The 15,094-nt window shown below is 44.4% G+C and overlaps 1 protein-coding gene across 1 annotated transcript in view; it reads left to right on the top strand.

Moving 5' to 3' along the window:
* Sgcd (sarcoglycan, delta (35kDa dystrophin-associated glycoprotein)) overlaps nt 1-15,094 on the top strand; it is a 240,823-nt gene that overhangs the window by 172,857 nt on the left and 52,872 nt on the right. Inside the window, exon 6 of the mRNA XM_013030923.1 lies at nt 11,275-11,347. Within this exon, the coding sequence (XP_012886377.1) occupies nt 11,275-11,347 (73 nt within the window). The remainder of the gene's footprint in view (nt 1-11,274; nt 11,348-15,094) is intronic.

Here is a 15,094-nt window from a genome sequence, read left to right as displayed (position 1 = left end):
CCACCCCCACCCCCTGCCAAAGTTGTAAAGTTCGTTTTTCGACATAATGACTTATACATCTCATTGTTGAAATGGGTCCACCTGTATCCCTATTTAAATTATTTGTTTTTTCCCTTCCCCTGCACAAATTATACCGACATCAAATACAATGAAAGCAGGGGTTATACCGTGGGGGGGGGGGACATACAAAGCAACAAAGAAATCATCTTATAAATATGTTAGAAATAATCACAAGAAAGAAAAAATAGTTGAATCCTTATCTTGGGGTTCATTTCACCTAGCATCAACTTATCAGACCTTTTCTGCTTGTCTCAGACATATTCTGGTTAAGGGAAACCATGGGGCCTATGTTTCTTTGTGCCTGGCTTACTTCACTTAATATAATTTTTTCCAAGTTTTTCCATTTCCTAACAAATGGGGCAATGTCATTCTTTCTGATGGAGGCATAGAATTCCATTGTGTATATATACCACATTTCCTTGATCCATTCATCTACTGAGGGGCATCTGGGTTGGTTCCAGATCTTAGCTATGGTAAATAATGCTGCAATAAACATAGTTGTGCTGGTAGCTTTAGTGTGGTCTTGTTTCAAAACAGAGTAAACTCTGTTATTCAAGATTGATTTATTTAGGTATTCCCATTTCACTACAATTAACAAACACGTTAATAAAGGGCTTCCGAAACCATTAATGGAAGTCCCGTGGCAGCTCCGTGTGGGAATAGCAGGGCTACTACAGATAATTGAAATATACGGGGATGGAAAAGGCGTTAAGTTGGGATAGGCAGGAAGAAAAATGGTCATTTAATTCCACCCAAAATACCGAGTCCTGTTGATTTGTTATTTTAAATTTTTTTCAAGAAATTGACTAACCTGCCAATTCCTTTGCCCTTTGTAGATTAATCATGGGGATGCATACTGTGAGGATTTTGTGTATTTATCTTTATGTCCTTCACGAAGGTCTTTCTGTTGCTTATGTATGGGTTGGTTAATTTTTTTATTGCTTTATCATAAGGGTGCTATACAGAGGGCTTACAGTTCTATAACTCAGGTAAAGAGTACATTTCTTTTCGGACAATGTCACCCCTTCCCTCTCTCCCAGGTTTTCCCCCCCATCCCCACCCACAAGTTTGTACTCTTCATTTTCAGTGTAGTGTCCAGTGAGTACCACTGCTGCAATGATTCACGCTTCGCCCCTCCATTTCTGTGCCCCCCATTCACAAGGACATATACACAAAACAAAACAAAAAAACAGCAAGAAAGAAAACATAGCCTTCTCATTTTTATTCCCTGGAGTTCATTTCCGTAACTATTATTTTGTATGATCAGATAGGCATTTGAGATCTGGGCCTCTGAAGGGTCCCGCCCCCCCCCCATCCAGTGACAGGGGGCGTGGCCTGGGACACAGCGTGATTGATACTAGGCAGGTGCAATTAGCAGAATTCTCTTAAGGTGATTCACACAGATCATAAATCAGGACTTGTCCCCCCCCCCCAGAACACGTCCAATGGGAATCCCGGAAGTAGCTACATCAATGCATATGGGATCCTCTTGGTCTTTCTTTCCCTCATGGTTGGAAGATGCTTCTCACAGCTTGCTGTACATGGCGCGTGGCTATCCTGGTAGAGAAACTGGCAGCCTAGAGACATCCACCTGTGCCCACCTGTGGGCATACCTCCCCTGGGCCCTTCTTGCGTGGACTGCAACCTGCAGTCTGAACTTAGAGGAAGTTAGCCGGGCCCTTGGCTCCCATGTATAATACCCAGGGTATTTGTTTGCAAGGGGAAAAGGAAGAGATGGTAGTTAGAACGGCACAACACAGTGTCCTGGGAATAAAACCAGTGGATAAGGTAAAAATCGGATCATCCAGATGACCCTCTAAGCCACCCGTGACGCGGGCCTGCGTGAAGGCTTGCTCCCTTAACAAGATTGCATTCCGAAATTACTTTGAAAGGGTCGCTTGTATTAAGATTTCAATTTCACCATTTCTCTTCCCACCCTCACCGTCATCCTCTCCGGTGCGTGAGTTCATAAGTTTCTCCAATTATTTTTTTTTTCAGCTGGTACTTTTTCATTCTCAATTAAAGACTTCAATTTCCTTCTCCACGGGCAGCGCCGCCTCCCACTTGTGCAGCCTCAGGAACAAGGCGTTCTGTGCCTCCAGCGCCAGGCCCCGGTGGTTTGCTCAGGGCTTTGGAGCGTCCTTGGGTCCCGATTGCTCTCTCCCCGGGGCAGGCACTGGCCAGTGCAGATCTGCAGAGGCTGCGCCTGCCCCTGCCTCCCGGGGCCTTCCCATCGATCGCCCCTCTCTCTCTCTCCCTCTGCTTGGTGGCGTGGTGCCGGCCACCTGTCCTAAGTAGGCCTGCAGGGTGTTTATTATCTCACCCGTGAGATTCACAGTGCCGTGTCTTTGAGGACACACAGCGTCTCCCTCCAGCACGGCTCTGATGTGGAGACACGGCCTCCACCCCACTTTATCACCGCAGCTCTGTGGTGCGGATCGGGTCCTGCTTGAGAGGCCGCTTCGTCCACGCGATTGCGTCCATGTGTGCATTTGACACAGCCCATAGCGGTGCCATTGTCTCTTTTCCTGTGCAGGTTTTATTTACTGCCCAAAGTAATGTAGTCATAAGAAACTGAAATGAGGTTACTTACTGCTCGGATGCCTCCTTTTCATTTTTATTTAATTTTTTTTATTTTCTCTAGTTCAGGCAAAATGATACTCCAAGCATGAGTTCTGGCCCATTGGTTTCTAGAGTAGAGTTAGCTTAATTAAACCGCTTACCTCTTCCTGACCCACCAGGATGTCTCGGTGTGTGAACTGTTCGGCCTCTCCATTGCAGATTCTATGCGAGTGTTTAAGGTGTACTCGAGCCGCGTGACCGCTTCACTGTTACGATCATTATATTTAAAAGGGAACATATCTTACTACCTGTTGTTGGCACTCAGATTGTTTGATGTCGTCTTGTTAGCTCCGAGGCCTTATCTTCTATTTTTGTTTTCTTCGTCATCTTCTCACATAGCTTCTTAGATTATGTTCGAACTTATTATTTTTTTTAATTTGTTATTGTTGTTATATAGTTGATGTACAGAGGGGTTCAAGTTACATAAGTCAGGTAATGAGTATTTTTCATTTTGGACAGTGTCTCCCCTTTCCTCATTGTCCCCCAGTTTTTCCCTCCCATTTTCACCCACAAGTGGTAAAGTTCATTTTCAGCGTATTATACTTCTAGCATAATAGATAGAAGCTACCCACCATTTATATACACACATGTATATGTATATACATAGAATCTGTAGGACATATGTGCACACATATCTCATATAATTAATCACATGTATATTTGTCTGTTCCCCTAATCCTCACAATGCTTCAAGGGAGAAGGAGTACGTTCCGCCAAGGAGGAACAGAGAGTTAACTTGTCCAGCACCTTAGTTCACTTCCCAATCTTCCTGGAACTTGGTACTCTGTCTTTTCAAGTCACCTATCTGTCAAAACTCCCAGCCTCAATGAGCGAAAATGCCCTGGGTCCCTCCTAGTCCTGTGCCCCATCAATGCACAATTGCTAACCACAGAAGAACATCAGCACCTAGCACACAGCACTCAGCAGCCAACGGACTCTGTGTTTCACTTGCCAAAAGATGGCACTTTGCTGGGCACTGGTGGCTCACGCCTGTCATCCTAGCTACTCAGAAGGCTGAGACCTGTGGATCACTGTTCAAAGCCAGCCGGGGCAGGAAAGTCCTTGAGACACCCAGCTCCAATGAACCACCAGAAAACCAGAAGTGGTGCAGTGGCTCAAAGTGGTAGAGCACTTCCCTTGAGCAAAAACTGTTCAGAGACAGCACCCAGGCCCCAAGTTCAAGCCCCCCATGACCCACAAAAAGAAAATGGCGCCTCATGTCATGTCCACCTCTTCCTCTTTTGTGATGGTCAGATTGAAAAGCTAGACTCGGTGCACATTTCAGCTGAACAATGGACATCTTCATTCTTCTTTCTGACTATAATGAACACACTGACCCCGCCTCCAGCTTCTCGAAATACTTCTCCCGGCTTGTCTGGTTCTGCATCCCTGGTCCTCTATCTACCTTCTCAGTGATTGCTTCTCTGTTTCTCTCCACGGTTCATCCTCCCGTTCAAACCTCCATTGCTGGAGTGCCTTACAGTTCTGACCGCGGCTCTCTTTCGACCTTTCTAGGGCCTCTGTTGGCTCATACCGTCCGTGCTCTTGACTGCTGCTTTCATCTGCATCCCAGCAGCGCTCAGCAAGGCCTCTTCCCACATCAGCCTTCGCAGGCCCTCCGGCCCGCCCGGCTAGGACAAAGCTCCCAGCCACGCATGGACTCCGCAGACTCCTTCAAAGCAGTGTTTCCCAGCCCTTTGCTACGTTCTCTCTCCTAGGGAGTCTTCAGATTCTTCTTTCCTCACCGCCCATCCTGTAGATCCCACTACTGCAGCTGCGCTATCTCACTGTTCTGTGAGAGCGTGACACACACACATTCCTCTCTCTGTGCAAGCTTGCAGAATGTATGACTTATAAGGATTGTGCTTTTAAAACTTGATTTTTCCCCCTGCTTTTTATCTGTCTAGTTCTAATAAAACCCAGTAAAAGATCAGATTTTCTCACTGAACATCAATCGCCCTCCTGGACCATGCACATAGTAGGCACTAATTAAAGCTCCAGTTCCAAGACTCAGATTGCCTACAGCTTTTTGTATCTAGTCTTTTAATTTTGTTCTTTCTTACGGGCACTGGGGTTTAAACTCGGGCCCTTCTTGGCATTATCCTAGGCAGGATCTCTACCCCTTGAATGGTACCTTGGCTTTCATTCTTTTTCCAAATAGCATCTCATATCTCAGTCACAGTCTGGCCTGAGCCCTGGGTCCTTCTAACTATGCCTCCGTGTGGCTGGCATTTGAGTTCTGAGCCACCACACCCAGCATGTTAGTTGAGATGAAATCTCACTTTTTTTTTTTTTTTGCCTTGACTGGTCTCAAACTACAGTCCTCTCGATCTCTGCCCCCAGAGTAACTGATGGACCTTACACCTGGGCTTTTTATATGGGTTAAAATTTTTAAAAAAACCAATGGAATCCCTAAATGGAAAATGTGAAGCTGTGTCACTTATGTCTGTCTACCAAGCCCTTCAGCTGGTTCGTTGGGTTTTACACTAAAACTTCCAGAAAGTCTGCCATCTTTTGGATTTCGCAGAGCATTTTACATCTTTGATTAAACATACTCCAACCCATTTCCTCGAAAAGAGCTTTTCACTGCATGATTCTTTTAAGAGAAAGCCCAATAAATATTCGTGATAAGAATGAAATATTAGCCAGGTGCTGGCTGTCCCTGCCTGCCATGCTGAGATCCCAAGAATTTCCGTTTGAAGCCAGCTAGGCAAGAAACATTGTGAGACCCATCTGCGCAGTAATCACCGAAAAGCTGGGCTAGAGGCTTGGCTTAAGTGGTCATGCACCAAGCAAACCCAGGACTCTAAGATGACTTTGTAAAAGCAGCACTGATCTTAGCTCATTGGCCTCTTGCTTACCTGCTGTTTCAAGAAATGGAATGAACCTTTCTTTCATTGTTACTGGGCCATTTTGTCAGATCCACTTCCTTTTTTCCATTTTATGATCTAGTATTGGTATAAATACCTATCTTTAGTCAAGGGAAATATGGCTATAATTACACTTGTCATTCAGTTCTTAACTACCTAAGCAATGTAAATTCAGAGACTGTCAATGATTTTTATTTTCTCCCTCCTTCCTTTCCTTTGCTTCCTTCCCTCCCTCCTTCCTTTCCTTCTTTTCTTCCTTCCCTCCCTCCTCCTTTCTTTCCTCCCTCCCTCCTTTCCTTTCTTCTTCCCTCCCTCCCTCCCTCCCTCCCTTTCTCCCACCCACCCTTCCACCCTTCCACCCTCCCACCCTTCCTTCCTTCCTTCCTTCCTTCCTTCCTTCCTTCCTTCCTTCCTTCCCTTGTTTATTTGTTTGATTTCTGAGATGAGGTCTCACTGTACAGCCAAGGCTGACTTTGAAACTTGTGACCTCCCAGTTCTGGGACTACAGGTGTTTACCACTACACTCAGCCTACAGATGTTTGAATTCTGCCTTGTAAAACCATTGAACATTGGTCCCCATGGTTTAAACCATCGAACAAAGATGAGTTTTCACTTCCTGTTCATTAATGTAAAAGCATCCGTCAAAATTATACTAATATTAATGATGTTCATCAAGAAAGAATTTAACACTGCAAACTCTATTAAACTAGTTTAATCCCTTAATCAATTTTCTATGCTGTATCCTTAAACCATTTTTGGCTTTTTAAAAGATTTCTTGAAATGATTGTTTAGGAGATCAATTCTGTTTCTTGTATGACAAGATGTGATTTAGAATAATGTCTACCAGATCTGGCTTATTATCAGTCTTCTGGATCCACGTCACTAAGCATAACTTCTGTCTCTGTTTTTCCCAACCCCCTTTCCCTGTGTCAGATTTTGCAAATCTTGAAATTTTGCAGATTTTAAAAAATGTTGTCGAAGTTCTTCTTTCTCTAATTCAGCCCACAGGGATTGTTTTTGTCTCCACCAAATTTAATTTCCTCAGGTCACTCGTGTTAACTACAGTAAATTTTGCTTTCCACCGTTTTATCTCCTTTAAGACTTCTGGTGATACCGTCTACCAATGAGAACAGTTTTGGCTTGGGGTACAGTACCTGGGTAAAACCCTGGGTTCAATACTCAGTACCACAAAAAGAACAAGTGTGGGAACTTGCAGCTTAAATTACATAAAAGCCTATTGTTTTTTGTTGTTGTTGTCGTCCTCTTTGTCTAGTAAATTCCTTTGATGTTTCAGGATCCTGTCCCTCTCCCCCGAGTGGAGAAAGTAGCTATCTAAAGATAATCGTGTACTTAGGTCTGAGCATAAGCTCATGGGAGTTTTTACTCCAGGGAAAGACAGTTTACCACTGATGCTGCATTCATTCCTCATTTGCCAGCTGAGGAAATCAAAGGCCAGAGAGGTATGTGGTGAGCCACAGGGAGGGACAGAGAGAAGAGTAGGTCTGAGGTCCCAGCATCCAGAGCACTTTGATGGGAGGAAAAACATGATGAACCTGAGCTCTCCACTCGAGTATCATTTCTAGAGAGAAACTGGCTTTCTGTTACTATGGTAACAAAGTGCATTTGAGATTTTTTTTTTTACAAGTATACCCCCTACCTGTACTAGTAGGAGAAAGAGCCATTGAGCTGATCTTTATGGTGATTCAAAACACTTTAGATAGATCCTGTCACATGCTTTATAAGCTCCTGATAGATTGCATAGAATTAAGTTATTGGGCAGAGAACCAGCTAATGGAAACACATTGATGAAATCATTTTCGAGGGACATTAAATAGAACTTAAAATCAAGCTGAAATGGCTTTATGGATTTTTCAGTCAAACTGTTTATGAACATTTATTGCCAGTAAATTATATTGTGTCAAGAGAGGGAATCGGTAGGTATGGTTTTAATAGAAACCTTTTTTGAAATAATCAAATTGAGAATAAGGCATCATGTGAGGATGGATGGAGGGTGGGCGAGGGATGGTGGTCTGTGGCGAAGAAGGGGTGGAAAGACAGATCCGTAAGAGCTCCTGGGAAGAAACGATGTTGGGAAAGTATTCTCATCAGACTTGTAAACTGTTTCTAGAAGAGTAACTGGGGCTACAGAGGGCAGTCCTTGAGGCTGAGAACCTCTAGGCACTTAGTTCTTTCCAGAACCAAGAATATCGGGTATTTAAAGAAACTAAGTAGCAGATGAGCATTCATCATCTATTTTTTTTTGGGGGGGGGGAGTCAGTTGTGGGGCCTGGGCGCTGTCCCTGAGCTTTTTTGCTCAAGGTGAGCGCTCTACCACTTTGAACCACAGCGCCACTCCCAGTTTTCTGGTGGTTCATTGGAGATAAGAGTCTCATGGACTTTCCTGTCTGAGCTGGCTTGAACCGTGATCTCAGATCTCAGCCTCCTGAGTAGCTAGGATGACAGGCGTGAGCTGCCGGCACCCGCTTCATCATTATATCTTGACGAATGAAGAAACAGAGGCTGGAACAGAGGCTGGAACTGGCTCAGGCTTTGGAAGTCCATTTTTAAGGAAAAAGTCATTCCTTCTTGGGGTCCCAGCGGGAGAACTCCTCTGACATAATTGCTCTGATATTTAGTGAACCATCTCTCCAACTGCATGCACACATCCATCAAAGCACAGAGCTGGGGAGATAGTCTTGAGCCGGAGATGTTTTGACAAATGACATTAGGAGCTGGCATGTCACTGGGTGAGACCCGGGGTGTCACGGTGTCATGGGAACAGCCTCAATAATGAAGGCTGTCCAGTCGCGGGGTGTCACGGGAACAGCTGTCCAGTCGCGGGCACTCACTTCCCATGTGGATAACGCAGGCAACTGAGGCTGGTTTTTGAATAGAAGCAAAAGCTCTCTTTTTGTTAATGCAATTCTGGGTGGGAGCAGACTTCAGCTGCAACTCAAGGATGCCAACGTAGCACCGCACACCAGTAACTCTCCTTGCCTTACTGAGATCTGTAACAGTTGGTTTTAGGCATGGTGTTCAAGTACACATGGCCAAGAAAGACGGATTCCTCAGTACCCAAGGATGATGGGCGCTGCTCTCACATGAGGCGAGTGGTTAGGGGGTGTTGGTGGGTGTTAGATAGCCAGGGGCCACACCCCCGTGTTTTACTCGTGTCCTGAGACCTCCATGGGGCAGCCTGCACCCTGCCCAGGGCCTGTGCCTACCTTACAGGATCATAGCAGTATAGGAGATGTAAAACAGTGTTCTCTGAAAAAAAAATCCAATTTAATACATGTTTAACCAAAGCTACGTAGAAGTGTCTATTCCACTTCATTTATATTCAGTTGTACAGGATGTAATAAAGTGAAATCCCAGGGGCAAAATTAATCATTTATGCATGAGCAAACCATGTATGAAATTTACATGAAAAGCTTTAAATGTATATGGATATATTGATGTCTTTGGAATGATGTTAAAGAATCTGGTTTGGAGTCTTACAAAAGGAAGACTAAGCCAGGCGCTGGTGGCTCACGCCTGTAATCCTAGCTACTCAAGAGGCTGAGATCTGAGGATCTTTTGTGGTTTGAAGCCAGGAAAGTCTGTTGAGACTCTTATCTCCAATAAAATAATCAGAAACAGCTGGAAGCGGTGCTGTGGCTCAAGTGGTAGAGCTCTAGCCTGGAGCACAGAGAAGCTCAGGGACAGCACCCAGGACTTGAGTTCAAGCCTCAAGACTGGAGATAAAGAAGAAAAAAAGGAAGACTATTCCAGCTTTGGGACTATCCTCACTGTCAATTTTATGAGGCGGTTGTGGAAACTTGGGGAGCTAGTACACATGACTGCATATGATGGAGGTTTTAGTCACAATCGTAGGTTAGAAGAATAGCTATTATTATTATTCATCAAGATATTCCCGTAATGACCATTGCAGTGTTAAGTAGAGGCGTTATTCTCTGATTGTATTTGCAATTGTCTATTAGTCCTAGCAAAAAGAGATTGAATATTTCAATACTCGCTATAGAAATAAAGAAACCAATTTATTTTCCTGGATTCATTATTATGCCAGGATAAACTTAGGATTGGAATAATAATGTTGAACTTCTCAGCATTATAACAACGCAAGAGAGACTCTGGAAATTCACACCTGAATTGCAAACTGACCCAGTCCTTCTTCTTGAGTCACGAATGAAAAGGTCAACTTCTCACTTTCACCCCATAGGATACTGGTTTCTCTGAGTTTAATTGAAAAAATGGATACGCAGAGCAAGTGCTTATGATAAACAGGCTGAAAAGATCAGAGCTTGAGCAGGGAACATACGGATCAGTAGCAATAACTTTGTTGTGGCTGGAAAGAGCCCAGTGACAAATGTTAGGAAAAAAGCTCAATAGCACAAAGCTGGCATCAGTGGCTCACGCCTGCAATCCTAGCTACTCAGGAGGCTGAGATCTGAGGATCGTGGCTCAAAGCCAGCCCAGGCAAGAAAAGTCTGTGAGACTCTTGTTTCCAATAAACCACTGTGGCGCTGTGGCTCAAGTGGTAGAGCACTTGCCTTGAGCTGAAGAGCTGAGGGACAGCGCCCAGGCCCAGAGTTCAGGCCCCATGACTGACCAAAATTAAAAAGCAGCTCACTATCACAATCAAGAGCTCAATGTCTCGGTTGAGTTGGAGATCTGTGTTGATACCCAGAGTGTGACAGTCCTGAACTTCCGTGATCTTCCATAATGTTATGTTTTTTGACATACTAGTACAAAACTTCACTGAAAAATCTCGCTTGTCTTTAGACAAATACTAGCATGGAACCCTCTGCTAGGATGTGATCGCAGCCCTCAGCAACCCCACAGTAAAAGGGCTCAGCTACTGTATTCCAAACACCTGCAGTTAGATGACTACAAATGGTTTATGAGCAATAAGAGGCAGACCTTTCTGTTTCCAGATAGGGTTTTCTTTTCTTTTGTTTTTTTTTTCCTTTTTTATTTTTTGAAGCCAAAATGGAATTTGCCTCGTGGCCTTGTTCTGATCTCTGCAAGAACACTTTGAAAAGATGTTTCTTGGTTTTGTTTTGTTTCAAGCTTGCTTGAATGACTTGATTCAGGGCTGTCCTTTCCTGTGCTCTAAAGCCAGTGGCAAAATATGTGCACAGTGCATAGTACGTGCATTATGGAAAATGCATGCATCCTGGGCAATATATGTGGATTGAACAGTATGTGTATTTGGAGCAATATATTGCAGAGTGAACAGTACATGCATGCTGGGTAATATGTGTGGATTGGCAGTACATGCATTCTGGGTAATATATGTGAATGGAGCAGCCTGTGCATTCTGGGTAATATGCAGTAAGTATGTACTGATTGAGCAGTAGGTATAATCTGAGTAATACATTCCAATTAAGCAGTATGTGCATTCTGGGTATATGCAGATTGAACAGTACATACATTTTAGGTAATATGTGCAGATCAAAAAGCACATGCATTCTGGGTAATATATGTAGATTGAACCCTATGTACATTCTGAGTACTATATGGAGGTTGAGCAGCAGGTGCATTCTGGGTAATAAGTGCAGATGGGAGTCGCATCTGCATTCTGGGTAGTAAATGCGGACGGGGTACCCTGTGTGTCGTGGGTAATACCTGCATTTGGGGTAACATGTGGTACAATGGATGCCTCACACTTGGGTGATCCTCCACCACGCCAACTGTGTTTGCTTTTGTCTTTTGTGCACAGGAGCCGAGGGCACAGTCTTCCCCAAGTCGATAGAAACACCCAATGTGAGGGCCGACCCCTTCAAGGAGCTCAGGTAAGCCGCTGCCCCTGCGCTGTCCTCGCTGAGCGGCTGTGGCTGGTCTGTCTCACACTCACCAGTGATAACCTTTGGACTATTGAGGACGTCGCCACAGTACCAAAATGCATCCCCTGGGGGACGGCGGGAGGGTGACTGAAGAGGTGCTACCTCCCAAAGAGCACTTTCTCCAAGTCCTTCAGAGAATTCCAGGAGTGCCCTGAGAGGCCGCTAGGCCTCCTGGCGGTGGGATGTGGATTCATTCATCGGCGGCAGTGTTTGGCTGTCCTGATTTGTGGTCATGGTGCAGCTCTGCCCAAGGAAAAGTGGCTATCTAAAAGAAACGGAAGTCTAAATGCAATTGGGGCAGCACACTGCGTAACAAGCTGTTCCGTGGCACGGGATTGCTAGAAGGGTCTGGGAGTGTCCCCCAGGGACTGGTGTTGACTTTCAAATATCCTCAAGTGGAGCAGGGTGTGAGTGGACATGAATGGTAGGTTCATCACTGACTACAGGAAATAAGAAGGAACTACCAGCAGACAGACAGACATAGAGACAGAGCCTAAAAGCTATTCTAGCCATCAAATGACAAGCTCCCCCATCCCTGAAGAGAAACACATCTTTAAAAGAAATGGGATGTGGATACAAGTTCAACTGTCGTTTCTACCCTGTACCGATAACTGGCTAAATGTCCGTAAGTCGCACTCCGAATGAGTGTGTCGTCGTAGACATGGACCACAGGCCAGTGGATCCCCGTTACACGGGCCGCACCCGCTGTCTCTCATTGTGGTTTGAATCCCTGCTGTGCTGAAGAGGGGCTGAATTCCCTCGGCTTGGAAATGCAGCATCTTATTTCAAAGCCCACAGCATTTCTTAGGGACTCCCTAGGTCCTTGTGAATATAGAGAAGGAAGAAAAGTAGGAAAAATGGGGGAAACAGTAGAGGGGAAAGGAGACCCTTGTCAGAGCAAAACCCTGTACACGCTGGGTGCCAGTGGCTCACGCCTGTCATCCTAGCTACTCAGGAGGCTGAGATCTGAGGATTGAGGTTCAAAGCCAGCCTGGGCAGGAAAGTCCGTGAGACTCTTATCTCCAATAAACCACCAGAAACCAGAAGTGGTACTGTGGTTCAAGCGGTAGAGCACTAGCCTTGAGCTCTTTTGCTCAGTGATAGCACCCAGTCCCAGAGTTCAAGCCCCACAACTGACCAAAAAAAAAAAGAATTAATAGTTTCTGCTTTGCTAGAGTTTTGCTTTGTTGCTTTCTTAGAGTCTTTCCTTACAGTGTTCACAAATAATCCCTCAAATTCATACCAAAGGGGAAAAGAAAGGTGGGCATGGCTAGCTCACACCTGTAGTCCTGGCTACTCAAGAGGCTGAGATCTGAGGATCTTGGTTCAAAGCCAGCCCAGACAGGAAAGTCCATGAGGCTCTTATCTCCAATTAACCAATAGAAAACCAGAAGTGGTGCTGTGGTTCAAATTGGTAGAACACTAGCCTTGAGTGAAAAGAGCTCAGGGACACCACCTAGGTCCTGAGTTCAAGCCCCATAACCCACAAAAAAATAAAAAAAGAATCGCTTCTATCTAGACACATAATGTGTCAGTACCACGTGTACAAATGTCAGTACAAAGGTCAGTACAAAAGTCAGTACAAAAGTCAGTACCACGTGTCTTTCTCAGGCTGTGTTGTTGACTTTCTCCTTGCAGAGTAATTCTGAAATAATGACATGCTGATCTAGATTCAAGGCTGCACTTAAAAATACACCATGCATGATATTCATTCCTTGAAATAAGAAAAACGAATCTTGAATAGAAATTAGATTTTAATACATTCACGATCTTAGAATGTGAATATATTAAATGTTCATTTGTTCGTTCTTTCTCTGTCCTGGTGTCTGCATAAAGCCAGATAGAAGGAAATCACTGATCTCTGGCTGTTCAGGATCTGAGACCAGAAATGGGCCAGCTAGTATTGCATATGTATTTTCTATAAGAACACAGGTCCCCTTTGAAGGCTTGTCTCGCTCTGAGGATTCCTTTCGACTGTGATGTTTCCTGTAGGATTCAGATCCTACAAGAATGTGAAGTAGGCTGGGAAATCTTAGTTTGCAAACGCAGCTCATAGTCACCATGATGAATGGACCCGGTTATATGGACTGCTGTATTCGAGAAGCCAACTCTGTTCCCCAAACATTCTCCTGAACTTGGAAGAAATCACAAACAAAGGGGAAGATTATGAGAGAATAGTTTTTCACAAGCTCACTCAGCCAGTTTGCTCATAGGTTTGTGCATATGTGTGTGTGTGTGTGTGTGTGTATGCACACGTGCACACATAACTATCCTGGGACTCAAACTGAGGGCTCAGGTACTCTCCCTTTTTTTTCCCCCTCAAGGCTCTAGGGCTGTGCCACTGGAGGCCCAGCTCTACTTTTGGTTTTGTGGGTTAATTGGAAATAAGAGTCTCATAGATGTTTCTTGCCCTGGCTGCCTTTGAACTACAATCCTCAGATCTCAGCCTCTTGGGTAGCTAGGATGACAGATATAAGCCACCAGCACTTAGTTCATGCGTATGTTCTTACTTTACAAACATAACAAGAATCCTGCCTGATTGCCCAATCTGTGTACAAGATTAGGGACCGCTGACCAAGTACTCGTTGGACGCTTGGTAGGCAGTCCTGATACATGCTAAACAGTTAGAAAGCAGAAATAAGTAGAGTACAACCAAAATCTAACCTCCATTAACAATGTAAGCGCAATAGTGTGTGCCAACACTCATTGTTAGGATGGAGGGTTGAGCAAAGTCACGGGAAATATAGCAATGTCAGGTTCCTGGGAGACACGGGTAAGGTTACTCTCAAGAAATGACGTTTTGTTTGAATAAAGAGAAAAAAAGGTAGAAGTGAATAGTAGGCTTTATTATTCCAAAGGAAAAAGTCAGTCTCTCCAGCCATTTAGTGTGGGTACAAATAACCTATTTCTGTAGCTCCCCAATATATCCTGGTATAACTACAAAAATGGGAGTGTGGGGCTTGTAGTGGCCCTATGCCACCCACTTTCCATAATGAATTGTGTGAAGGTGATCACAGACGTGTTAGAAAAGACTAAGAAGCATTTTCAGTTGCAGCAATGAATACATCACCGGACTCTGGACTGAAAGATTCACGTATTCCTGAACTTGTTTTACAGCTCCAAATAAACAAACGCATTACTTTGTTACCCGTTCCTTTTCCACATCATATATTTCCAGGATTCCCACAATAGGGCACACAAATCGTGATGTGCATTGATCACTCCCAGGATGCACATGGACATCCTGTAGATGTTTTCTTTTCCTCTACTATGTCGCCAGGGGTATAACCAGAGGCAGGGCAGAGGGGAACATGTTTTCTGAATCCATTGTCATTTGTTTGCAAGCATTAACCAGAAGTAGGAATGATAGTCCACACCAGATTCTGTAAGCCGCCTCCCCTAAAGGGGTTTTGAGGTTCCAGTCTTTCATAGCTCAGCTCATTACTGGACATTCGTGGACAACCTCTAAAGGCTGCAGCCAACCATGAACCAACCTGGGGCTCCCATAGTCAATTCATCGTCACGTGAATCCGAGAGGGCCGAGGTAAGATCACGCTCATCACCTCAGAGCAAGTGGCTTAGATGGAAAAAATTAAAAATTATATCTTTTAGAGGAATGATTAATCATTACAATATACAAAAAGGAAAGGTACAACCCTAAAATGGGAAGAACTTGTCAAACCAAGTGCTAACTAA

The sequence above is a fragment of the Dipodomys ordii genome, unplaced genomic scaffold (assembly GCF_000151885.1).
Source record: "Dipodomys ordii isolate 6190 unplaced genomic scaffold, Dord_2.0 Scaffold135, whole genome shotgun sequence".
Taxonomy (NCBI): Eukaryota; Metazoa; Chordata; class Mammalia; order Rodentia; family Heteromyidae; genus Dipodomys; species Dipodomys ordii.
This window is presented reverse-complemented; position numbering and strand designations above follow the sequence as displayed.